The sequence below is a fragment of the Chenopodium album genome, chromosome 9, assembly GCF_948465745.1.
Source record: "Chenopodium album chromosome 9, dcCheAlbu1.1, whole genome shotgun sequence".
Lineage (NCBI taxonomy): Eukaryota > Viridiplantae > Streptophyta > Magnoliopsida > Caryophyllales > Amaranthaceae > Chenopodium > Chenopodium album.
Window position 1 is genome coordinate 12,392,094 of NC_137842.1, and position 26,680 is coordinate 12,418,773.

Here is a 26,680-nt window from a genome sequence, read left to right on the forward strand (position 1 = left end):
CTCTAAAGAAGCTCGAAGGGCCACGTCAAATGAAACCTGTGCCGTTTCAAAAAGACGAGGAGGACAAGTGCGCATAGCAAAGTAGAGTTTTGAAACCCCAGTACACGCACGAAGAAGTAACAACTCGCATTGGGGATCATCGAGCTTAGCAACAACATCCATTAGCACAATGGTCTTCGACACTCTCTGCGAAACAAGCTCACCACAGAAAGAGGAATCAGCACTGACAGGACCACCCAGCAACTTAACACCATGCAAAGGACGACTAATATTTGGAGGAAAGACACCGACGAGACGACTACGAGGGTCCTCCAAAGGCCAGAATACTTCCGTTTTCTCAACGTTGACATGGAGTCCGAGACGAGGTCCCTCCGCCAAAATCAACTCCAAAACTTTCCCTACCACTAAGGTATCACCAATAATAGTACCGTCATCTAAATACCAAGCTTGCAAACATAAGTCAAAAGAATCCCTGATTTGGCACACTAACGGGTGAAGAACCAAAGCAAAAAGCAAAGGACCTAGAGGATCACCTTGTTGCACCCCCTGACATGACCATAAGATATGCTCCCCGTAAAACAACCTGGCTGGAGTAGAGTAACAGAATTCAACCCAACGAGAGAGAGAAGGACAACGGAGACGAACCTCACGCAACAAAGCCGACCGGTCTACCAAATTAAAGGCATTCTGGAAATCCACTAACAACATGGAGAGGCCAACATCACCACCACGCGCCTCAACCAAACGATTAACTACATGAAGAATAGCCTCACCACCCGCCGGCACCCCAACACCAAATTGAAGACCTCCTAGATAACTTCCCAGACGCGGACCAATCAAAGCAGCACCAACCTTTGAAACCAGACGCCTCCAAACAGTACCTACAACAATAGGCCGAATACCACCACCAGGCTTGACAAGTGGCGTAAGAGGAGCACTAGCAATGTATTCTCCCAACACAGCAGGACATTTCCCAGCGAGAAAAAGATTAACCACTTGCGTAATAGAGTCCACCAACTCATCCGAAATAGCAACTGCAGCACCACTCAAACAATCCATAAGGTGTTGAGCACGCAAGCCGTCTCTACCGCATGACGTACCTCGCGGAAAACCCCTAATCTGATCCACAACAACAGCAGGAGTAGCAATAAGGTGCTGATCAACGGGAATATCCGGGAAGATAGGAGCCGGAAAGGAAGGGTGCTTAGCTTGTAAATCTGCAAGAGTAGCGTCATTGTAAGGGGCAAGACCAGAAGACGAAAGAACCCTAACCGCAGCAGTGTAATGTCCGTCAGAAATCTTTCTCTTACACTGCTTAATATTACGCTCAGACAAATCATGGTCCTCATCAGCATCCAACAAAGGTGGAGACACATCAGCCAACGTGTCACGCACAAGCTGCACAGAACCACCAGGCTCACACCAAGAACGAATAGCAGAGGTGATACCCTCTTCCTGTCGCTGACGCCTGACACCCGAAGAACACTCGCGACTACTCCTTGGGGAAAAGGTTTTAAGGACACAGAGAGGCAACACAAGCAATTGAACCCAACAAGAGATGTCATCAGGCTTGCCAATCACCTTATCATATGAAAACATAAATATATGTGTACCACATTTAACATATGTTAATAGTAGAAAGATAAAAGACAACGGTTTACTTATATTTATTTCACAAAAATTTTAAAATAAAATGATTTAATGAGTAATAATGATTTTACTTATAAATTTGTCTTAATCATATATTTTTTACCCTTAAAATAATAATAATATACAAAGTACTACTTGAAAACAACTTTTTTTTTTTTTTTTTTTTTTTTTTTTTTTTTTTTAAAATCTTAAAATGTATGGAAAGATTTGAAAAATAATTCAACTCAATGAACTAACAATCAATACCCACATAAAATGTTTCTACACATTATGATTCTAATATCAAATGTTTATAAAAGAAATTGTTATTAATTGTTATTATTATTTATTTTTTTTGAAAGAATTGTTATAATTATTAGAAATTATTAATTAATAATATTATTAAATATTAATTTTTTTATAGTTTGAATTATTAAATATTATTATTGATAATAATTATTATTAATTATTATTATGATTAATAAATATTAATTATTATTAATATTAATAATTATTAAAATTATTTTTAATATTAATAATAATTATAATTATTCAAAATAATAAATTATTATCATCAATACAATATTAATACTTTTTTTTTTATTAAATATTAATTATTATTGTTGTTATTATTAATTATTATTTAAAAACAGACAGAGCAGAACATATTTGATTTGAGCAGAGCAGGACTCAACAGAGCAGCTCTAAAAAACGGGGTCTTATGGAGTTAATCTATTCGGGTCACTTAAATTATCGAATGGGTCAAAATTCCACTATATCATAGTCAATTTTAACGGGCCGAGCCTGGCCGGTAATTACAATGGTGATATCCAAAGCGCATTTCCACTAAATAAAAGCCCAAAAAATGGCCCACTTTACGAAACAGAAGGCCATTATCATAAAAACCGAAGTATGAGAAGAAACCCTAACCCTCCAAGCCCCTATTTCAATTATTAGTCGAAACCAAAACCCTAATTTCAGCATTTCTCTGCTGCAGCAGCCATGGGTAACTCCATCTCTCTCTTTCTTCTTCTTCTTGTTCGAATTTGCGCAACAATTTTATGTAATTTTGATCATTGTTCAATATGATAACTGTGAATGTTGATTGCAGTTTCAGGCTCAGGAGTAATGGCGAAGAGAGTGGTCGTGGATGCCCGACACCACATGTTGGGGCGTCTAGCCTCCATTGTTGCAAAGGAGCTTCTTACTGGGCAGCGTGTTGTTGTGGTTCGTTGCGAAGAGATCGCACTTTCTGGTGGTCTTGTTCGGCAGAAGATGAAGTACCTTCGATTTCTTCGTAAGAGGATGAACACTAAGCCTTCTCATGGTCCTATTCATTTCCGTGCTCCTTCTAAGATCTTCTGGCGTACTGTTCGAGGGTATTTCCTGATTTTCTCTGTATTTTGGATTCTGTATTTTTTGTTTTATTTGCTATTTTTTTTATGTTTGATTGATACATGATGATATAGGATTGCTTCTATGTTTGAGAAATGTAGTTTGTTCATGAATTTTTTTTGCGATTTTTCACTTAATTTATTATTTATGCTTGAAAATTGGATTTAGCTAACTGTGATATTTAGAGGATAGAGTACTTATTTCTGCCTGTTTTTGATTTAATTACTAAATCCTATTCTTTATTTTAATTTAAACATAACGCATTTTGTTGAATCAAGTTAATAGGTTTATAATTCTGATTGTTGTAGATTAAAGTTTGCCTCCAAGATTAACATTCATGTTTATCTCCTATCACAAATTGCTACATTTGTTTTTCTGCCACTTTATTAAAAAGCTTTTATTACTTGAAAAATACAGAGTAGAAGAAAAAGATTTAATTGTGAGATAAAATATGGTTGGATCCTCTCGTAGATTAATACACTCTTATGGTTTTAGAGGTTCTGGTCTCCTTGTGATTAGAGTTTGATTTTTTGTTTAGTGATCATCGTTTGTGGTAAATGGTATTGATTGTGAAATTGCTTGTTTAGTATGATTCCTCACAAGACAAAGAGGGGAGCCGCTGCATTGGCAAGGTTGAAGGTGTATGAGGGAGTTCCCCCACCTTATGACAAAATCAAGAGGGTGGTTGTTCCCGACGCTCTCAAGTGAGTTGGATCATTCTTAATTTTGTTGATTACAGTTTCGAATTTGATTTTGCTGTGACATTTTGCCTCTAAGTATTGACAGTGTCACATGTTGGGTTAATTCAGGGTGTTGAGGCTTCAAAAGGGTCACAAATACTGCTTGCTTGGCCGTCTATCAAAGGAAGTCGGCTGGAACCACTACGACACCATCAGGGTACGCATATTTTTTAGTAGCTTTTGTCGTCGTTTATCTCTACTTATTTGCTTGTTGAACCTCGTTTAAATTGTTTTTTTGCTCATGTTTAGTTACTTATCATGTTATAATTGTGGTGCTTTATTATACTTGGTTGATACATAGACTTAAATTAGTTTCTATTGTGGACTGCATTCATTAGTCCTATTATGATCTGAAAATTGTAGTTTTCTCAGCATGTGTATGTTCTGGTTTAAATAAATTAGTCTTGTCATTGTTGTTTGACCATATTTCATTATAATTATAATAAATGTTAGCTGATGCTTAAAATTCTATTGTCTGCAACCTTTTGCATTTGCTCAAGCAATATGTTTTCATCAGATGAAGTATGTATTTGAATTGATTTTTTTGCTCCCGTTCAATCTGCTGGTGCTACTAATGAGGCATTGTTTTAATATACACATTCTCTAATGTAGGAACTTGTTTGCTTGAAGTTTAGAATTTTATGTGTGCATGACTTGTTTGCTATGATGGAAACCTGGTTGTGATATTTGATCTCATCTGTTCTTGAATCCTGGAACTATGAACTAAATCTGTCTTAACTTGCTGTGTTGGTATTTTTCTGCTGACTGTTGTTTTGACTTGCAGGAGCTTGAGGAGAAGAGAAAGGAGAGGTCCAAAGTTGTTTACGAAAGGAAGAAGCAGCTCAACAAATTGAGGGTGAAGGCTGAGAAGGCAACTGAGGAGAAGCTTGGTTCCCAACTAGAAATTCTTGCACCAGTCAAGTATTGAGGATAGAAGTTGATTGCTTCCAGTTTTGTTAAACTAGACAAATTGAGTTGTTTTATACTTTTTATGTATTGCCATTTAGTCTTAAATCATTTGTGTCATACATCCATCATCTTTGTTATCGTGTGTTTTGGCACTAATTTTGATTTTGTTGGCCACCTAATATGATGAATGTAGGTCATTTGTTGTGGTGCTTAACTTTTTTGAGCATATATAGGTCTCTGTTCTACCTGAGTAAATCTTAATCTAGCTTGTCTTAGGCTCAGAGTTTGTCAAGACCTAAACTTAAACCTTGGCTTTTGCTTGTGAAGCTCCAATTTACACCTTAAGCAACATACTGCAGTTTGACATATGTGCTCCTAGACTAAAACTCAATTTTACAGGACAAGCAGGCTGCAGAAGTGTAGTTAACACGGATGTTGGATTTTGATTTTGTTGGACTCCTTTCACTTCGCGATGGATCTGGTAGACACTGTAGGCTGTAGAGAATTGTCTAACTGGTTATAGACTAAACAAACTTATATTAGTTTCACGCACCGCCACAGCCTTCCCCCTCCCCAGCCACTACTATACAATGGTTACAACCTCTTTTCCTTACCTTCCAGGCAAGCAGGTTACTAGCACATGCTTATGAGGAGGGCGAAGAGGGTGGATCCGTGGATGAAACAGGTTACTTGCACATGCTTAGACAAAAACTATATTAAAGAGAATTGTAATCAATGATTCAGTATATTAAGCATGGAGTTCCTCAAACTATATTAAAGAGAATTGTAATGCTTTGACAAAAACAATTTGTTTCATTTTAATTGATTCAGTATTTGCTTTTGCATTCTCAAAATCATAAAATTAATACCAATAGGGTAAAGATAAGCTTTGAAAACAGAGGAATTTCTAGCTTGATATTTAATGTACATTCCCATTTTAGATTTTCTGGATCCATCACTGCTATCAGCTCAACCACATAGCCTGAAGAACAGGCAAGCTTTGATTTACTTGTTAATCTCTGAAGTCTGAACCATATCCGAGGAACTTTCAGCGAGCTTTACAACTTCACCAACGACGACGGTGATATCATCCAATTTCCCCCCTGCTTAATGACCACACATTTCGGTTAATCTGTAAGCATCACACAAGAAAGTATCAATAAGAATTGATTTGACTAAAGATATGTAATCAATGCCTGTTAGCTTCATTCCTAGCAACTTCTTCCAATCTGGCACATCAATACCCTACAACACCGATTATATTGAATGAGTTAACCAAGTGTATGGTGTAATGAACAACTTAGGAGGAACAAACAACATTCTTACTAGGATTGTTTTACCTTGGTTCGAGCTTCTGATGAATAAGGAGAGTCGAAACTGATGTCCATTGAGTGATCTCTAGCTAGCCTAGCTAATGCCTTGGCTAGCATAAAAAAATCCAACTAAGTTAGGACTTCTTCAAGATTAATAATTCCGAGAAACAATATATTTACTGTAAATTTTATAGCAGGAGGAAGTACCGGCTTCTGCTACGTCGCTGTTGCTTGCAACAGTTGATGCAATTTCTCTGTCATAAACATTGTCGAAAAGACCATCTGATCCCATAACTACAATGTCTCCCTCCTCCAATTTTACACTGCTCACCTGTTTATATTTAAGCAATTAAGAAATCAAAACTATTAATGAATGAAGTGTGAAAGATATGATGACATACAAAAAGGGATTAATGTTTGACAGTAGTTTGAGTAAAAGATGTTTGGAAAGTAAAACAGGCCTAACATTTTCTTACCATTGCATCTAGGTATGTTTGACCTGAAGTTTCTGAGCTCAACTGATAAGGACAATCAAAGTAATGCTCTTGAGTGCATGTTGAGAACATTATTTGTCCTGCAGAATCACTAAGCCCCGGTATTTGTTAACACGAAAACATAATCAGAACTTCAGAAGAACCAATTCATCTTAATTCTGCCCCACATCTTATGTAACACTTGTATGTCACTCGCTAAGACAGATTCATCAATATACATATACTTTTACTCTGTTAGTATAAGTGGTGCAGCCTTCATTATATTATGAATCAAAAAGGAGGATTGACACAAATGCAGAACATAGAAAGTGGACAGAAGATGTAGATTTAGTTCAGATTAGTAGTTTTAGTATCAGTAACCACCTTTGCGAATAACACGTAGTCCACAATCTCCAACATTTGCAATCTTAAGAGTCCCATTTCCTTCCATCATAGCAACAATTCTGTATGTTAAGTGAGAGATCAGACAATCAAATTAAAATATTTTTAGTACATTGTGTGTGTATTCACTAGAGAGTTAACCTACACTGTTGCTGAACCCATTGAAGAGGTAGCTGCATGCGCCTTTTTCAACAAAACCTGCGGATCATAATTCACCTGTTGGCATATAAATAGACACCTTGCTTAGTTGGACAATACTACATGCCTTGATAGGCTTAAACTAAGGAAGAAAAGGCATACATAGCAGGGGATTGAATAATGTGAATTGGTTGAGCTAATTAATCAATCGGAACTATGTGTTTCCCTTTGGTTTTCTTCTCCATCTAATTAACTGACATGCTACAGGCTTAACTTTTTTTTTTTATAGAAACTGTGACTACCTCTGTATCATACACCATTGATGATGCATGTGCCATCAGCTCCCTAGAAAACAATGCAGGATCAACATCGCGTTCTGCCCACCTGCCACATAATGACAGCAGTCGCAACACAAAGTATAAATATTCAACTATTCAGACAGTATCAGTTAGTAACGAGTAAGGAAGTATGCATACTGCATACCCTGACACTCCATCTGCAACAGCTATAGCTCCACCGCCGTGGCTGCTAATGAAAAAAGCATCTTCTCCTCCCCTTTCAATCTACAAAGGCAGAACTATCATATCAACTCCCTTCCATAGGCTATACAAAGAATTGAATGCCGCGGGAAAAATAGAAAGCAGCAAAGAAGACTACCTACATACCTTGTTTGGATGAGGTATAAGATGTGTTCCAACACAAAGTGACATCTCTGACCTATGAATAATCACAATTCACAATCATCAGATTTAATAACATGTAATTCTGCACTTTTATCAACTAAAATATTTGGTTGGGGCCCAGGAATATGTTTTATACTCTATCATAATGACTTAAACTTAGTTGATGCTTTGTATATACAATTCATAAATCATAGCTACTGAAGATTTCTCTAAATTATACTTCGTATATTATTGGTCATAATAAGGTTCTACTAGTACAAGTAACAACCCATCACAAATTTGAAATAATATCAAGCTTATATTGAAGAGAATCAAATGAAAGACTTTTGTAAAATACTCAAAGAATCATTCTAGATCATGAAATAGTACAAAGCATCATCCAATCTCATAAACTAGCAAAGCTCAAACGGTAAGATTTTAAGAAAGAATTGTGTAGGATTTGATCATTATCTTTTCTTGTTTTTCAACTAACAGTCAAATACTCATATGCTATACAATATGATAGTTTAACAATTAAAAAAAAAAAATGTATAAATAAGAACATTACTTGATAGGATAAGTAACTTGAGATGAAAGAGCAGCAACATTAGAAAGTGGAAGCAGGGTAATTCTGTTGCCTAATGATAGTTTCGTCACTTTCGTTGGTAATAAAAATGAGCTCAATGAAGATCTGAATGCACTGCTACTATTAACCACCATTTTTCTCTTCTCCTTTTCCTTTCTTCGGTAAATCTCTTCACCTTATCAATCTTGTGGACTCGTTTCTTTTGGGGGATAAGCAATTTGCAGCATCAGATAACTTTGCAATTACTATTATGTATCTAATAAAGAAAGAAAATATTATCAATAAGCACCAGTGGTCTAGTGGTAGAATAGTACCCTGCCACGGTACAGACCCGGGTTCGATTCCCGGCTGGTGCAATATTTTTTTTTTCTTTCCCCAACATTTTTGAACTTTTTTTTTTTTTTTTTTTTTTCCGTACTATCCAAAATTTGTATATATACTTTACAAGACTAGTGATAAATCACTAATATGAAATAAAAATGGGTATTAAAAGCAAAAACAACTTTTGAATACATGAAGAGAATATGATTTTGGAAAATTTAACAACAATAAACCAACCTTTGCTCCATTATTCCAAAATGAACCAACCTTTAAATCTGCCCAATATAAACACCAGTTTGCCTTTATTCTCCCAAAATGAACCGAACAAGTCACCTTACCTGTTATACTAGGTAAAAATTCACGTGTCATTAAATAATTGGTCAAGGCTTCTTTTTTTTTTTTGATAATTTTTACAAAAAAAAAAAAGAAATTAAAAAAAAAAAAAAAAAAAGCAAAACAGCCTTCCAAATGCCAACCACCCCACTACCAACCACTCGAAGCTTGACCCCCTGCCCCCTGGTGCTGGCCCGCCCAAAACCCCCCTCCTCCGGTCGTCGGTGCCGACTATACTCACACCTTAACCTTCACCCTTCTCGCCACCAAAACCAACATTACTTACCAACAACCACATTCTCCACCTGCCGCACAAACAAAGCAACATCAGCAGCCCACAGTCCCACACCTACAACCGCCAAGACCCACAAATCACGACTCACCTCAACAACAATCGCCACTAGGGGTGAGCAAACCGGGTACCCGGTCAAAATTTAAGAACCCGGACTTGGAATTGGTTGGAACCGGGTCCTAAAATTCGGAACCGGAATTGGAATTGGTTCAACCAGGTCCTAAAATTTAGGAATTGGAATTGGAACCACCGGGAACTGGTTCTGGTTCTGGTTCCGGTTCCGGTTCCGGTTCCGGGTACCCACATGTGTATGTAATTTTTAAAATATAATACAAATTATAATTTTTATTGTAGTTAGGTTCATTTTTAGCATTTAATACTTATATTTATATGTGCATTAAGCTATTTGTAATTATGTTAGGTATTAATAATACTTTTTTATTTTACAAATTAGATACATTCAATGTATTTTTATTATTTAAATTTAATTTAGTTTAGCATATATTGGGTAACCGGGTACCCAACCGGTTCCGGGTCCAAAAAGTTGAGAATTCGAATTGGAATTGGTTATAACTGGGTCCTTAATTTATTACCCAGAATTGGAACCACCGGGTCCAATTCCGGTTCCGGACCCGCCAGTTCCTAACTGGTTCCGGTTCCAATTCCGGGTACCCGGAATTTTTGCTCACCCCTAATCGCCCCCATTAGCCCTGCTACGTCTCTTCCCAACGCAACTCCACCACCAATCATACAAACCCTAATCGAACTCTTCATCAACAATATCAACAACGTTGAGGGACGAGTCATAGTGTTGCTAGCCGGCGACAGGTTGCGGGTTGCGAGTTGAGGTGTTGCTCCGTTTATGGGTTAAGGTGTTACAAAATCAACAACGATGATTATAGCCTTACAAGGGTGTGATTGGTGGCGATTTTGGGCTGTGGCTGGAAGAGGAATGTGTGGTGAATGGTGGTAAGGCAAAGGATGTGTGTTGCGGCAAAGTGGTGGTGATTGGTTTACAATTGAGGGGTAAATTATGGCGTAAGAGGGTGGTTTCGAGAAGGTGATTTAGGGTTCGAGGGTGGGGTTGCTGGCACCGGGAGTGGTTGGGCGCCGGCCGCCGGCAGACGGAGGGAGGAGGGAGGAGGGGTGGCTGGCAGTGGATTTGGGGTTGAGTTTTTTTTAATTATTTTAATTTAATTTTATATATTTTAAAAAGATAATAAATGGAAAATAAAAAAAGTGACCGGTTATTCAGGTCACAAGTCATTTGGGTTTACTACGGGAGAAAAAATGCAAACTTGTGTTTATTTTGGGCAGATTTAAAGGTTGGTTCATTTTGGGAGAATGGAGCAAAGGTTGGTTTGTTATTGTTAAATTTTCCTATGATTTTTACAATTTTACAAGACCAGTGATATACAAGTATACAACTAACGTGAAATAAAAATTAGTATTTAAAGTATTTTTTTTTTGACGGGTAGTATTTAAAGTAAAAACAATTTTTGAACACATAAAAAGAACATCATTTTTTCTTTTTCTTTTTCTCTCAATTTTTTTTTTTTTTTTTTTTGGGAAATAAGGGTCATAGATGAGGGTAGAAAAAGTATATAACTTTTGAAATTATACAAATTGCTTATTTTAAGGACTAATTTTGAATTTTGTGCCAAGCCTTTGCCATGTTTAGTACAACCTTGTTAGTAGAGCGGTCAAAAGTTGACTCGACTCGAAATACCGACTCAAACCCGATTATTAACCGACCCACCTGAAATCGAAAAAATGGTGACCCAAACCGACCTGAAACCAACCCTAAACCCGAATTGACCCGAGTATGTGAGACCCGAACCCGAACATGAACTGACCTGAATGTAACTCGTAAATTATTGACCTGAACCGAACCCGAATTGAACCGAAATTGACCCAAACCGGTTTTAACCCGTCAAAACCCGAATTTAGCCCAACTTGTTACTAACCTGACTTGAATTCAACCCGACCCGTTCCTACCCCGACCCGAATTTAACCCAACCTGTTACAAACTTGACCCGAAATCAACCCGACTTGTTATTGACATGACCCAAATTCAACCCGACTTGTTATTAACCCGACCCGAATTTTACCAGACCTATTACTAACCAGACCCAAAAATTCAACTCGATCTGTTACTTACTCGACTCGAAATCAACACGACTTGTTATAGACCCGACCTAAATTCAACCTAAATTGTTCCTCACCCGATTTCAAATCACCTTAGATGCAATTTAGATCACCTTATTATTGTTGATCAAAGCATTTTGTCTAAGGATACCAAGTCGGTCCAAGCCAGCAAAAGAAAGGAGCATCATCCTCAAATTTAAAGTTGATTATAGTATATATTTGTTGTTTGGTCAAAGGAGATAATTATCTTCCTAAATTATAGACTAAAGTTCCCTAGTATATTTCCATATATATTATTGTAGACACCCATTTGTGTCTCCCCCCAAAACCAAACCCAGTGATGAGTACCTTTCACGTCGCATCATAATCGAATGAAGTGAAAGTGTGGAAGGTCTAGTGTTGCGGAGAGTTTTTATTTCTTTTCTCTTCTCCCTGTTTTTGAAAACTTATTTTAAGAAAACAGTCAATCCAGTTTGGTTGGTCCATGATATGGGTCCAATAGTAGTGTAGTTGGATGGGGCTTGCAAAGAGCTTTCCAACGATATATTATAAGCCCAATTCCGATGAATATTGAGGAAGTTATGGCCAATTTACCAAACTGGGCCCGGTTTGAGCTTTATATGTGGCCCAATGATCTAGGGGAGGGCCTAATATGATTTATCATTCCTAATGCAATTAGGAATGTTTTTAGTCTTCTAGATTCTTCTAGAAGGTTCTTTTCATTCCTAATTCAATTAGCATTGATAAATTGACTTGTGTTGACTTTTTAGAGTTTTAATCAAAATCAAATAGCATTTTCGAAGAAATTATATTATTTTATCCTCCAGTATGGTAAACTTATCGGATTTTCGAAAACGCGTTAAAATCAAGCTTGGCGCCTAACCCCAGGCCTTGGCGCTTGGAACCAGGCCTGACGCCTGGCGCTAGTGCTGGTGCCTGGCGCTAGCTAGCCAGGGTTGGCGCCAGCTCTGTTTCCTGAGCGTCAGACTCTGTTTTGTTAATTTATCTTTTTTGGCTGATTTTCTCTATAAATATCGTATTAAAAACTCCGTTTTCATTCATCAAGATTCACCAATTCTCTCCATTCATTCACCAATTCTCACCATTCATCAACAATCAGTTTTCATTCGCAAATCACTAATTCTTTAGCATTCATCTAATTCATTCATCTCTTTCTTTCTTTTAAAAACTTTGCTTTTTATACAAAATTCCGCATTCGCAAGATCTAGAAACACCTAGCCATATTCGAAGTTGCCTTCGCCCTAGACGTGAAAGGTTTAATTTCTGAGGGTTTGGTCCCAAATCTCTATTTCAATTATTTAATTTAATTGTTTGTTTATTATTTTCCTTGAAGTTACTAACGTGTGTATTTTGTTATTAGAAAGAGGTACGAGGCATCAAAGTAAGTGCTTTAATTGATTCATTGATATTATGATGTAGAAATCATGTTTAGATTGTTATTATGATATTCCTAGTATCATGTCTAGGGTAGTTTTAATATTAAATATGATTCATGTGATGCTTCCTATGTTTTTCCTAATATTTATGATTGTTAGTATCATGTTAGGGTTAAAGATTTGATTTTTATTGCTTAGTGACATGCTAGGGTTTGTGATTAATCTTGTTAGTATCATGCCTAGGATCTTGCTATTTTTATTAACATGAATATGATTATGATTATAATTGTTATGATTTATGATGATTATGAATATTATAATTTAATTTTATGATGATAATTTTATTATTATTATTTTTATGATTATTATTATTCATGTTTATCCTAATGATTATAATTAATTTGTTATGTTGCTTGATATTTATTCTTTGTTGTTGCTTGATCACACCTTTATGCATGTTTAAAGGGAATTGGTACTTGTAATCATGCTTAATAAGATAATTAATAATCTTGTTTAGGGTTAATATGATTATAATTTCAAGTGATCGCGAATAATAGTTTATTTGTGCATTTATATTCAACCAACATAGATAAACATGTTTAGGGTTAATCCTATTGATTGCATGTTAATCAGAATGCGCACATGAATACGAGCAGAATAAAGTAGAGGCCTATTATTAGGGCAGGTTCAATCTCTTTTAGGTTGGATTTGTACCATCATCCCCGAACCCTTTATTTGGTTCAAGACCTTATAGAGTTGACGATCTCTTGGATCATTAAGGGGTGTAACCTTCATCCTATGAACGGTTTACAAGTTCCTAAAAAACTTGTTGGCGACTCTTTTGCTCTATCTTCTTCCCTTTTTGACGCCACCGTACTTTAGTGTATGATCATAGTGGGGTTCAAGCTAGTGGGATTAAAGCTTGAAATTTATTCCCTACAGTTTTTTGGCGACTCCACTGGGGAGGATTTCTATTTTAATTCCTGAATTTGTTTCGGCAATGATTTAGAATGAGTGGATGAGACTCGAAAAGTTCTAAGTATTTCATGTGCGTAATTTTGATTAACATTATTGTCATATGCATAAAAAAGATCTCATTGGAAAGACCATCCGTAATGAGTTAAAAACATAGGATTTTACACGTAGGAAATTTGAGGAATGTCTTTCACAACTAGGACCGAAATAACACCGCGCGAAACTGGAAAATTTTATCGAGCACAGAAAGCTGCTGAGGCATGTGGGAAGTAGCGTCAGGGGCCAGAGCTTGGCGCCAAACTTTTAGCCGTAGCGCCAGACGCCAGTATTGGCGCCAGACGCTACAGTTAAAAGCTGGCGCCAGTCTCTGTTTGCTGGCGCCAATTTCCCCCAATACCGAGCCAGAAATATGCGTTCTAATTTTGACCGGTTTTTCGTATTGTTTGCTCGATCCTACTTCCTGATTGAATTTTTTCTCACTTTTCTGAAACCCATATGTGTTCTACATATGGATATAACCCTCTGGGAATTCATGCTCCATCTACCCGATTGAACGCTCCGTGCAACAAAGGGTACATCCGAGATGTTGAATTCACCAAACCATGGAAGCGAGTTTTTTCCTAAAACTCGCGGTGTCCCATCCACTCGCGCCAACCCTTCACGGTTAGGCTTCCGCGCGGTGCATCCGGACAATTAACCATGGACCCTCTTTGACTAAACCATATCCCGAACTTTAGAGAACTAGAGCCATGGTTAGGTTGCGAACGCATTGCATCATATTGTGCCTACTTGACTAATTGTGCATTATTTGTTGTGCATATATATTCTATGTTTCTCTTAACCGTTTGTTGACTTGTGTTAAGACTAAATAAATAAATTAATGACTTAAAGAACTTTGCCTAATTAATTAATTAATTATTTAATTTGAGTTAATAAAGTCTAATATTTTAATCGGAATTGACCTAGTACGACTTTAGGCACACCCCAGTTGACTAATAACACCGAAAACAGTCCCAGACCGAAGCTCCACTATTGGCGCCAAGGTCTGAGCTGTAGCGCCACACTATGGTGTGGAGCGCCTGACGACAGCTATGTTGTCTGGCGCCAAGCTCCACAGTGTGACGCCAGTCCTGTCGCTTGGCCGACAGTTCGGATTATTTGTCGAGTCATCACCTAGGGTCTAATTAATCAGTTTTCTGTTTAATTCGGTTAATTTTGCTGTCAATAATATTCAATTGAATCAATGATCGAGTTTAAGCACTAAGTCCAAGCATGTCACTTACACTCAACGCACACACCAATACACATACTTTGACCATGATTAAGAAAGTCTTGTGTGCGCGTTTTTCCGTCATTTTTTTAGGGGGGTAAGTCGGATATTAATCCTCCAATATAAAAATAATAATACTTAGTTCCCTAAAAATATGGATATTAATCCTCCAATATAAAAATAATAATACTTAGTTCCCTAAAAATATGTACATTATTTTTGCCAAAAATATGCACCCTCTTTTTTCCTTTTTTCTTTTTTCCCTTAAAATAAACCATAAAGTCAAGTTGATTCGAGTCAAGTAATTAAAACGCAAAATGGTTTAATTTACAGCGCGTGGTCAAGAAAGGAAGGACGATTAATCAAAGATAACCTCTTCGTACAAGTCCAACTTTTCGACAAACCTATAGCTCGCAAGAGGAAAGCTAGGGTTATAATGACAACTCAAGAAGAAGTCAATGATCTTAAGAACCAACTGGCTACTGTGACTGAGATACTGAAGCTTCTCGCACTTAGGATCGACGATCCCGTGAAGCAACAACAAATGGACCTCATGCAAGAGAGCCTAAGCAAGTTGTCCAGCGACTACAAGTTTCAAGAGCTTACATCACAAGGGGTCTCGGTGGACAAAGATCTTCTTCCGCAGAAGTTCAATGCCAACGACATCCCAAAATTCAGAGCAATTGACAACCCATACTTCCATTTAAGAGCATTTGAAACAATAATGAGTATCAAGGGTATCGATAAGAAGGTCTTCCCTTCTCTATTCTCGCTATCTCTCGAGACTGTTTGCCAACAATGGTTCTTTTCTCTCGAGAAAGAAAAGACCTCTACCTGGGAGTCTATAGAAAACGCTTTCGTTGATAGGTACAAGTGCAACATCCAAGTCGAGACTGACCATAGAGAACTTGAAATCCTCAAACAGAAAGAGAATGAAGGCTTCACCTTTTTCTTTAACAAGTGGAGAGAAACCTCAACTAAGATGATTGAGGTGCCAAGCGAAAAAGAGTCTGTGAGACTGTTTATCAAGAATCTCCAAGAAAAATATTCCAAGCATCTTAAATATCAAAATAATCTCCATACCTTTAAGGTGTTTATGACATTGGGATCAATATTGAAGATGACTTGGCTAAGTCAAAAGCTGCCAACAATAACTCCAACAGTGGCTGGAAAGGAAAGAAGAACGACAATCCTTCTTCTTCCAAAATCGCCCACTCAAATAATGTTAGCACCTTTAATTTAGGAGAAGTTCTTGCCATGAACAACCAAGGACAAAAGAAACCATTTAGGAGGAACTTCACTCCTATTGGCATGAGTTATGACACCGCATTTGATCGATTAAATGCAAAAGGTCTTATAACTCCCATTGGACCATTTGGAGACCCACCAGTTGAGAAGAGGTCGGTTAACTGGAACCCCAATGCACACTGCAAGTATCACTAAGGTAGGGGCCATTCCACCGAAAGCTGTTGGAAGCTTAAGGAAGCTATCCAAGACCTAATCGACAATAACAAATTGTTGTTGCCCCTTGCCAGTAAAAAGCCAAGCATCGACAATGCACCTCTAGCTCATACTCTGGCTATCTTCGATGAAGAAAACGAGGTTGACCCCTCATCTCTCATTAGACCTGTTGAAGAAATCAATGCCATAGAAAAAGAAGAGGAGATCTTTTTCGATGTCAAAGGCAACCTTCCAGAACCGGCAAATAAAGAAGATATACAATTGCTCACACTGTCTATGAAGGAGGCATCGCAACTACTACGTGAAGCTCTCAAAGTTATGAACGAACTTCATAAGAAATATGATGAGCTTCCACTTCCAAAAGAAGAACCTAAAAGAGAATTCACACCAGTGAGGACGACTTATGAGGCAAAATACTTTCCCTTACAAGTCACTGAGAAACCCAAGAAGAGCAATAGAATCTACACTCCAATTGGGATCCCATATGCGCAAATGTTCGAAATGCTCTCCGAGAGTGGCGAGGTCAAACCTCTCGAACCGAGACCATTTGAGTCATTAAAAAGGATAGATAGATATTACTGTCAGTATCATCAATCAGGGGGGCACACTATAGAAAACTGTTTCAAATTCAAGGATTTGGTACAGAAAATGATTGATGAAAAGAAACTAGTCCAAGTCCAACAAGAAGAGGATATAACCATTAATGGAGTTTGGGACAGTGATGAAGAAGATGTCTATCTAAAGGACATAGTAGGACCTTCACCTTCTGTATCATACACCATGGATGACATTTGGGCTGAAGAAGATTCATCAATAGATGTCCTCACAAGATCCGGGAGAATGCAACCTCCCGTTTCAACGCAACCTATGCCCACCATACATCAAGTTCCCATACCTATCATCGAATACAACGACATTGTTAAACAGTTTAAGAAGACAAAAGTTGAGATGAATGTGTGGAAACTTCTGGCAACATCTCGAGAACATAGGTTGGCTGTAATGAATGCCTTGGATAAAATCGGGATAAATTCTGACACTACTCTTGAGGGACTAGCCAACTTTCTCACAAGTAACCTTCCTAGTCCGATTAATTTGATCACCTTTTCTGACAAAGATTTACCCCCAGAAGGTGACAAACATTACAAGGCATTAAACCTCACGGTAGTCTGCAAAAGGATGAATGTTCCCATGACTCTTGTAGACAATGGATCGGCTATCAATGTATGTCCACTTAGAACTGCGAGGATGCTCGGCATAAGGGATGAAGACTTAATTCCGTCCACACAAGGAATTAGAGCCTACGATAATACTCGCCGTCAAGCTCTTGGAAAAATAACCCTAAATGTGACGGCAGGAGCAATAGAACATGCTACTACTTTTCAAGTAGTGGACATCAAAGCCTCATTCAACTTGTTGTTGGGACGCCCTTGGCTTCATGATCTAAAGGCCATCCCTTCATCTCTCCACCAACAAGTAAAAGCCATAGTTGGAGGAATTCCAATCACTATCGATGCTTCGCCTATGAGAATCAAATCCATAGAGAATCCAATTATTAATGTGGAGCATGATGAAGGTGACGAAGACCTATGGGGCTTTAACGAAGAAGTATCCTTAATCCAGGAGGATGAAAAGACATCTCTTTGCCATGACCCCCATTCCAACATGATTGTCAACACCATGCTGAAGAAACAAGGACACTTCCCTGGGATGACCCTAGGAAAGAAGAAAGGGATAGCAAAATCGCTGGAGTCACCTGGCCTCCCTAAGTTAGATACTTTCGGACTTGGTTTCGAACCGACTCGGAAAGATCTCAAGCGAGCCCAGGAAAAGTCGAAAGCACGTAGGGACGCTCGCATTCAAAAGAAAACAATCCCAATGGATCAGTATCCTCTTACGCTTAATGGTCAGTTCATAAAAGAAGGAGAGGACTATCCATGCTATGAATTTCCCGAGCCATTTGTTGTAAACGGCATAAGACAACCAGGATTCGAGATTTTCTTGGATTGCTACTTCACTGATGAAATCCCAACTCCCGTCCACAAGGAGAAAGCACCTCCATGCTTTGACTTTAACGTCATGGGATTACTGTTTGGGCGAGAAAAGAATGAGCCAACTTATAAAGAGGATAACTCCTCGCTCATTCAAACGACCCTACAAAGTGAAAGCTTCGACCCCTCGAAGCTAATTACTCCAGCCGAAGGATCACTACAAGGGTGGCGCAAGACTATCAAAGTGACTACTCCAAGAGGAAGGAAGATATCAATCACGACAGGGCAAGTTCCGATGTTTGAAGAGTCGTCTGAGTCAGAGTCTTCTAAGTCTTTAGTAGTAACACCTCCCCCTCCTATTTCTTCTCCCAGGATAGTTAGTGATCCAGTCCCTGAGGACATATCACTCTTTGATGTAATGATCTCAGAGTATAATAATATTTCTCATTCTCCTTACTTCTTGTGTTCCTCCCTAACCCAAGATGACGAGCATTGCTTAGCTAACGATGAAAAAGACAAAGAAATTATTAAAGCAATGGAAACACTCGAAAAGAAAACATCGGTAATTGAAGAAACTGAAACAGTTGACATCTCGAATGATTCAACTCATAAAAAAGAAGTTAAAATCGGACTAACATTGAATAAACAAGAAAGAACCGATTTAATTAACTTACTTAAAGAATTTATCGATGTATTTGCTTGGTCATATGAAGATATGCCAGGCATTAATAGAGAGATAGCTCAACACACTATACCACTAATTCCAAGAATGAAACCTGTAAAACAAAAGTTGCGTCGAATGAAACCCGACGTAGCACTTAAAATAAAAGAAGAAGTTCAAAAACAAATAACTGTAGGTTTCATCAAGGTATCCAAATACCCCGAATGGGTCGCCAACGTCGTCCCAGTTCCAAAGAAAGACGGAAGGGTAAGGATGTGTGTCGACTATCGAGATCTAAATAGGGCAAGTCCAAAGGACGACTTCCCTTTGCCACACATCGATATTCTGGTAGATAACACGACAAATCACGCGCTTCTCTCATTCATGGATGGATACGCAGGGTACAATCAGATTCTCATGGCAGAAGAAGAAATGGAGAAAACAACCATTATAACACCATGGGGCACTTACTGCTACACGGTAATGCCATTCGGGTTGAAAAACGCGGGTGCTACTTACCAACGTGCATCAACTGCCTTACTCCATGACATGATGCACAAAGAAGTCGAGGTATATGTCGACGACATGATTGTAAAATCAAAAGACCGTCCAGGCCATCAAGTAGCCTTAAGGAAAATTTTCGAAAGGCTACGAAAATATAACATAAGGTTGAATCCATCTAAATGTGCTTTCGGAGTCACCTCAGGCAAGCTCTTAGGATACGTCATAAGCTCTAGAGGAATAGAGGTAGACCCAACCAAAATTTAAGCAATCATGTCAATGCCACCGCCCAAGACTGAGAAGCAGATTCGAGGATTTATTGGCCGGTTGCAATACATAAGTAGGTTCATATCAAAGTTGACGACAATATGTGAACCTGTAGACACCCATTTGTGTCTCCCCAAAACCAAACCCAGTGATGAGTGCCTTTCACGTCGAATCATAATCAAATGAAACGAAGTGTGGAAAGGTTTAGTGTTGCGGAAAGTTTTATTTCTTTTTCTCTTCTCCCTGTTTTAAAAAACTTTATTTTAAGAAAACAGCCAATCTAGTATGGTTGGTCCATGATATGGGTCCAATAGTGGTGTAGTTGGATGGGGCTTTCAAAGACCTTTCCAACGATATATTATAAGCCCAATTCCGATGAATATTGAGGAAGTTATGGCCAATTTATTAAACTGAGCCCGGTTTGAGCTTTAAGTACGGCCCTATGATCTAGGGGAGGGCCTAATATAATTTATCATTCCTAATGCAATTAGGAATGGTTTTAGTCTTATAGAACATTCTAGAAAGTTCTTATCATTCCTAATTCCATTAGGACTCTTCAGAGTTTTAATCAAGATCAAATAGCATTTTCGATTGAAATTATATTATTTTATCTTCCAGTACGGGAAATTTATCAGATTTTCGAAAACGCGTGGAAAATCAGTTTGGCGTCCAACCCCAGGCCTTGGCGCCTGGAACCAGGATTGGCGCCAGGCGCTAGCCATTGGCGCCTGGCGCTAGCCACTGGTGCTGGCGCCAATTAGCCAGGGCTGGCGCCAATGTGTTTTTGCGGTCTTCAGACTCTGTTTTGTTAAATTATCTTTTTTGGATGATTTTCTCTATAAATATGGTATCAAAAACTCCGTTTTCATTCATCAATTCTCACCAATCATCAACAAGCATCATCTATCATCAACTCTCCTCATTCATCAATCATTCATCAATTAGCATTCATCTAATTCTTTTCTTTCATTCATCTTTCATTCATCTCATTCATTCATCAACTTTCAATAATATTCATTCATTAGCATTCTCTTCTTTCTTTAATTCTTTAGAATAAATATTCTTTCTTGCTTTTTAATACAAAATTCCGCATTCACAAGATCTTGATACACCTAGCCATATTCGAAGTTGCCTTCGCCCTAGACGTGAAAGGTTTTAATTTCTGAGGGTTTGGTCCCAAATCTCTCTTTCAATTATTTAATTTAATTGTTTGATTATTATTTTCCTTGAATTTACTAACGTGTGTATTTTGTTATTAGAAAGAGGTACGAGGCATCCAAGTAAGTACTTTAATGGTTTAATTGATATTATGATGTAGATATCATGTTTACATTGTTATTATGATTCCTAGTATCATGTCTAGGGTAACTTTAATATCAAGTATGATTAAAAGTACGATGCTTCCTATTTTCTTCCTAATATTTATGATTGTTAGTATCATGTTAGGGCTAAAGGTTTGATTTTTATTGTTTAGTGACATGCTAGGGTTTGTTATTAATCTTGTTAGTATCATGCCTAGGATCTTGCTATTCTTATTATGCTTTAACATGATTCTGATTGATATTATTGTTATTAATGATGTTGATTATTTATTATTGTTGCTTGATGCATATTATTTTATATTTATTGCTTGATCACCTTTATTGCATGTTTAAAGGGAATTGATATTTGCAATCACGCTTAATAAGATAATTAATAATCTTGTTAGGGTTAATTGTGATTATAATTCAAGTGATCGCCAATAATAGTTTATTTGTGCATTAAATTCAACCAACATAGATTAAACAGGTTTAGGGTTAACCTATTGATTGTATGTAAGTCAGAAAGCGCACATGAATACGAGCAGAATAAAGTAGAGGCCTATTATTAGGGCAGATTCAATCTCTTTTAGGTTGGATTTGTACCTTCATCCCCGAACCCTTATTTGGTTCATGACCTTATGGAGTTGACGATCTCTTGGATCGTTAAGGGGTGTAACCTTCACCTCGTGAACGGTTTACAAGTTCCTTAAAAACTTGTTGGCGACTCTTTTGCTCTATCTTCTTCCCTTTTGGACGCCACCGTACTTTAGTGTATGATCACAGTGGGGTTCAAGCTAGTGGGATTTAAAGGCTTGAAACTATTCCCTACAGTTTTTGGCGACTCCACTGGGGAGGATTTCTATTTTAATTCCTGAATTTGTTTTGGCAATGATTTAGAATGAGTGGATGAGACTCGAAAAGTTCTAAGTATTTCATGTGCGTAATTTTGATTAACATTATTGTCATATGCGTAAAAAGGTTCTCATTGGAAAGACCATCCGTAATGAGTCAAAAACATAGGATTTTACACGTAGGAAATTTGAGAAATGTCTTTCACAACTAGGACTGAAATAACACCGCGCGAAATTGGATGATTTTATTGAGCACAGAAAGCTGCTGAGGCATGTGGGAAGTAGCGTCAGGGGCCAGAGCTTGGCGCCAAACTTTTAGCCGTAGCGCCAGACGCCAGTATTGGCGCCAGGCGCTACAGTTAAAAGTTGGCGCCAGTCTCTGTTTGCTGGCGCCAATTTCCCCCAATACCGAGCCAGAAATATGCGTTCTAATTTCGACCGGTTTTTCGTATTGTTTGCTCGATCCTGCTTCCTGATTGAATTTTTTCTCACTTTTCTGAAACCCATATGTGTTCTACATATGGACATAACCCTCTGGGAATTCATGCTCTATCTACCCGATTGAACGCTCCTAGCAACAAAGGGTACATCTGAGATGTTGAATTCACCAAACCATGGAAGTGAGTTTTTTCCTAAAAACTCGCGGTGTCCCATCCACACGCGTTAACCCTTCACGGTTAGGCTTCTACGCGGTGCATCCGGACAATTAACCATGGACCCTATTTGACTAAACCATATCCCGAACTTTAGAGAACTAGAGCCATGGTTAGGTTGCGAACTCATTGCATCATATTGTGCCTACTTGACTAATTGTGCATTATTTGTTGTGCATATATATTCTATGCTTCTCTTAACCGTTTGTTGATTTGTGTTGAGATTAAAATTAATGACTTAAAGAACTTTGCCTAATTAATTAATTAATTAATTTGAGTCAATAAAGTTTTTTTTTAATCGAAATTGACCTAGTACGACTTTAGGCATACCCTAGTTGACTAATAATACTGAAAACAGTCCCAGACTGAAGCTCCAATATTGGCGCCAAAGTCTGAGTTGTAGCGCCACATTGTAATGTGTAGCGCCAGACATTTTCTAAATTGTCTGGCGCCAATTACCATATTGTGACGCCAGTCCTGTCGCTTGGCCGACAGTTCGGATTATTGGTCGAGTCATCACCTAAGGTCTAATTAACCAGTTTGCTAATTAATTCGGTTAATTTCCGCTGTCAATAACACCTTGTCGAGTTATTAATCGAGTCTTGGTCACACAGTCTAGCCACATGGTCATGACACGAGTCTTAACGCACCATCTACACTCACTAGTCTTAGCACACACTTTGAGTATACATCACCATGGCCATGTCTTAGGTTCATGCATGAGTCGGTCTTTTCTGTCATTTGAGTTGGGGGGTACATTCTATTCCTAATTCTTCATATCCCTCCATCTAAATCTTCTTTCACATTCTATTCCAATCTTTCTTCACTTCTTCCATCCATGTGTGTTGAATCGAGTTTGAGTCATATGATTGAAAAACAAAAAATGAGGGTGATGATGAAACAACACAAGACAAGAGGCGAGCTTCAATGACAAGATTTCATGACCTCTTTTTCTATTTCTTTTTCATTTTTTTTCCTTTCCTCAATAAGTCTAGCATAGACACCTTTTCTTTTCCTTTAGATTATTTTTGTAGTTTTTCTTTTCTTTTCCCTTTTTAATAAAATGAGCATTTATTTCCTTATATATGATCATTTCATTATATTGTCAAAAAAAAAAAAAAAAAAAAAAAAAAAACATGTCGAATTAAGCACAAGGTATACTAATGATTTAAGGCACCCCTTTGTAGCCACATCATATCTCCTTTCACCTTTCAAATTTACAAATTTACAAATCCTTTCTTCATAAACCACTTTGAGCCTCGTCTAACGATAGACCCTTCTTTTTTTCAACCTACATCTACCTAACCTTGGGATGGGATGGCGTGCAACTTATGAAATTCTAAAGAAAGCTTGAGCAAATTCAAAAGAAAGCAATAGCAAAAATAAGCATAAGCAAAAAATAAATAAAAGTGTACAAAAGGGTAAGTGTTCAAATGTCTTTGATATGAAAGTATCTTCGATAAGAACATGTCTCAGATTGCGTCTCTTATCGAGTGCTCGGTACCGTGCCTGAGAAACATGAATGCCAAGTGAGTGATAGACCACATGATCGGGATTGCCCACACTTGCAAAAATAAAATAAATGCTAAAGCAAAAAGAGCTAAAAAAGAGTAGAAACTCAGGCATGAAAATACAAATATTCAAAAGCAAGGTTGCACACCTTGGGGGCTTATCTAGGGTCTTGAGCATTTATCCCCTTCTTCTTTAGCCTTTAGCCTAACCACGTTACAATCCTTAAAAAGACCTTTTTGAGGTATAAACACTTGTGCGAGGTTTGGCTAGAGCTACGTTCGGCCTGATTCCTAACGGATACTTAGGCAACCTCACATCGAGGTGCGGCCGTAATAAACATGCATTCATATTCACATTCACACACTTACACCATGATCATATCAAGGGATCTCCAATGCTCATCCCTATTCACTTAGAGCTAGACTTGGGGGCTTGATCCCTACATCATTAGCTTACCTAGCCTAAGAGTCACCACCATTTGACTCTTTTCAATAATATATTTTTCCACACACTTAGCTCTTGCGGCCTAACTTTAGTGTCACTATCACACACATCACACATACATGACCAAATATATTTCCCTTAGGAACCCTTTGTCATGAAATCTTAACGCTGAAGCATGCTTCGTCAAAATCACTCATAATTGTCATTGCATCACGAAGTATGAAGTGCTTAGCCTCCGTGCCTAAGTTACCCAAATACTTTCATCATTGAGTCAACAGTTGAGATAGCCTAGGATGAATTAATCCTTGAACCTTGAGATATAGTATCAAACAACATTTGACTAAGCTCATTCAACATGCATCTTCAACACTTCGATTCTTTTTTCGCGTCTTTCTTTTTCGGGAGAAAATCGGTACCCTCCATAAAAATGACGGAAATTTTTTCTTTTTGCATTTTCGAGTCGCACGATCACATTACAATGCACACACGGGTCACGAGTCACATGTGTCATGTTACTTCGAGTCGAGTCAACCTCGAGTCAGTCAAACATATCGAGTCAAGTTTATACCTTGAGTCGTGTCAAGTCGATGAGTCAAGCAACATTAAGCCTTAGGTCAACCCTAAGATAATTAAAGAAATTGCCAAAGTTCTATAGTAAAAAATAAATACAGGTGTAGCAGAACAGGGAAGACCCTATCACAGCGTTCGGTGACAGAATCAATTCTTGGCGCCAGAAATATCTCAACAACAATAGAGCTCGAAGCCTCTCAGAAAGATGATTTCGACTTCATACAACAATTTTGGGTTCCTTGGTGCGCCAGTTAGCCCCTATAAGCAATTTGACATGATTAAGTAGTCAGTTTGATTACAATCACAATAAGGGGTCGACCTGATGAAAGATCGTCTCGCTTAACTTAAAGCGCCTAAGATATGGCTCATTACGGAAACACCGACATACTGGTTTTAGCGAAAGCAAAGTTCATGCGAGCTTTAGAGATCGACAAACGTTGGTCTTCGGAAATTTTTCTTCAGAACATTATCGCAACAAACATTCAAGCACCGAAGCTCTATTGTTCAGAGACGCGTGAACATTTCCATCAGAAGCTCTTTTTCTCCAGAGACGCGTGGGCATATCATCAAAGCTCTTTTGCTCAGAGACGCGTGGACATTTCATTCAAGCTCTTTTGCTCCGGAGACGCGTGGGCATATCATCAAAGCTCTTTTGTTCAGAGACGCGTGGACATTTCATTCAAGCTCTTTTGCTCCAGAGACGCGTGGACATTTCATTCAAGCTCTTTTGTTCAGAGACGCGTGGACATTTCCTATTTTCAAGCTCTTTTGTTCAGAGACGCGTGGACATTTCCTATTTTCAAGCTCTTTTGTTCAGAGACGCGTGGACACCTCAATCAGAAGATCATATAAAAAAAAGACGCTCTTTGTTCAGAGACGCGTGAACATATCAAAAAGAAGCTCTTTGTTCAGAGACGAGTGAACATCGAAACAGCAAGGTGACGTTCCCTAGATTATGGAGAGTTGTCACAAACAGCTGAAGATTGTTTCAAGAGAAGCAATCTTCGATAGTATTCCCTTGGACGCGGAATATTATCATTGCGGATGAGGATTGTTTCGAGAGAAATAATCTTCGATAATGTTCCCTAGGATGTGGAATATTATCATTGCGGAGGAGGATAGTTTCAGGCGAAGCAATCTTCTAATTTGGAAGCAGTTACATGCGTAGCGGTTTTCAAGAGGGATGGCATTCTCTAGCTTGTAGAAGGTCATCAAAACAACAGAGCAGCAACAATCGGTTACTTTCAGAGACGTGTGCTCGACGGTGCAAGATACGCGTTTCTTAACTCTTTTATCTGTTTAACTAATGCTAGTTTTGCAGGTATCGGCGTTATAAGATTGATTTAGGATCGCAGAACGTTCTGAATCATTCTCCGTCCCTATCGTTACTTTGACTTTCGTTTTCGAAACTTGCGTTTCTCCAAACTCAGTCAAAGAGGGGGCTTCTGTAGACACCCATTTGTGTCTCCCCAAAACCAAACCCAGTGA

At 38.1% G+C, this 26,680-nt stretch overlaps 2 protein-coding genes and 1 non-coding gene across 4 annotated transcripts; 2 read left to right on the forward strand and 1 right to left on the reverse strand.

Moving 5' to 3' along the window:
* Positions 1–2,513: 2,513 nt before the first annotated feature.
* On the forward strand, positions 2,514–4,887 carry LOC145558400 (large ribosomal subunit protein uL13w-like). The gene is made up of 5 exons (XM_081619629.1): positions 2,514–2,635; positions 2,741–3,008; positions 3,612–3,728; positions 3,834–3,921; positions 4,549–4,887. Exons 1-5 carry the CDS (start codon positions 2,632–2,634, stop codon positions 4,690–4,692), a joined length of 621 nt encoding a protein of 206 aa, XP_081475755.1. The 5' UTR covers positions 2,514–2,631; the 3' UTR covers positions 4,693–4,887.
* A 512-nt stretch (positions 4,888–5,399) lies between these two features.
* On the reverse strand, positions 5,400–8,445 carry LOC145558399 (putative protein phosphatase 2C 1). Of its 2 annotated transcripts, none has more exons than XM_081619627.1 (11): positions 8,230–8,445; positions 7,665–7,716; positions 7,483–7,562; positions 7,302–7,383; positions 7,007–7,077; positions 6,844–6,923; positions 6,463–6,560; positions 6,194–6,317; positions 6,014–6,096; positions 5,870–5,918; positions 5,400–5,776 (listed from the first exon to the last, which is right to left on the reverse strand). In XM_081619627.1, exons 1-11 carry the CDS (start codon positions 8,379–8,381, stop codon positions 5,679–5,681), a joined length of 969 nt encoding a protein of 322 aa, XP_081475753.1. In that variant the 5' UTR covers positions 8,382–8,445; the 3' UTR covers positions 5,400–5,678. The 2 variants fall into 2 exon arrangements, with proteins under 2 accessions (XP_081475753.1, XP_081475754.1); XM_081619628.1 differs by having other exon boundaries at positions 7,665–7,711; positions 8,225–8,364.
* Positions 8,446–8,532: 87 nt separating this feature from the next.
* TRNAG-GCC (transfer RNA glycine (anticodon GCC)) lies at positions 8,533–8,603 on the forward strand. The gene has a single exon. It is a non-coding gene; the product is annotated as a tRNA-Gly (tRNA).
* The last annotated feature ends 18,077 nt before the right edge of the window (positions 8,604–26,680 follow it).

Bases quoted from the DNA above. Each gene is read 5' to 3' on its own strand.
- LOC145558400 (XM_081619629.1), top strand. The intron at 3,729-3,833 runs GTGAGTTGGATC...GGGTTAATTCAG, and splicing joins GTTGTTCCCGACGCTCTCAA to GGTGTTGAGGCTTCAAAAGG. The intron at 3,922-4,548 runs GTACGCATATTT...TTTGACTTGCAG, and splicing joins ACCACTACGACACCATCAGG to GAGCTTGAGGAGAAGAGAAA.
- LOC145558399 (XM_081619627.1), bottom strand. From the start codon at position 8,381: ATGGTGGTTAATAGTAGCAGTGCATTCAGATCTTCATTGAGCTCATTT. The intron at 6,097-6,193 runs GTACTTCCTCCT...TTTTTATGCTAG, and splicing joins CAGCGACGTAGCAGAAGCCG to CCAAGGCATTAGCTAGGCTA. The intron at 5,919-6,013 runs GTAAAACAATCC...TCGGTGTTGTAG, and splicing joins CATCAGAAGCTCGAACCAAG to GGTATTGATGTGCCAGATTG.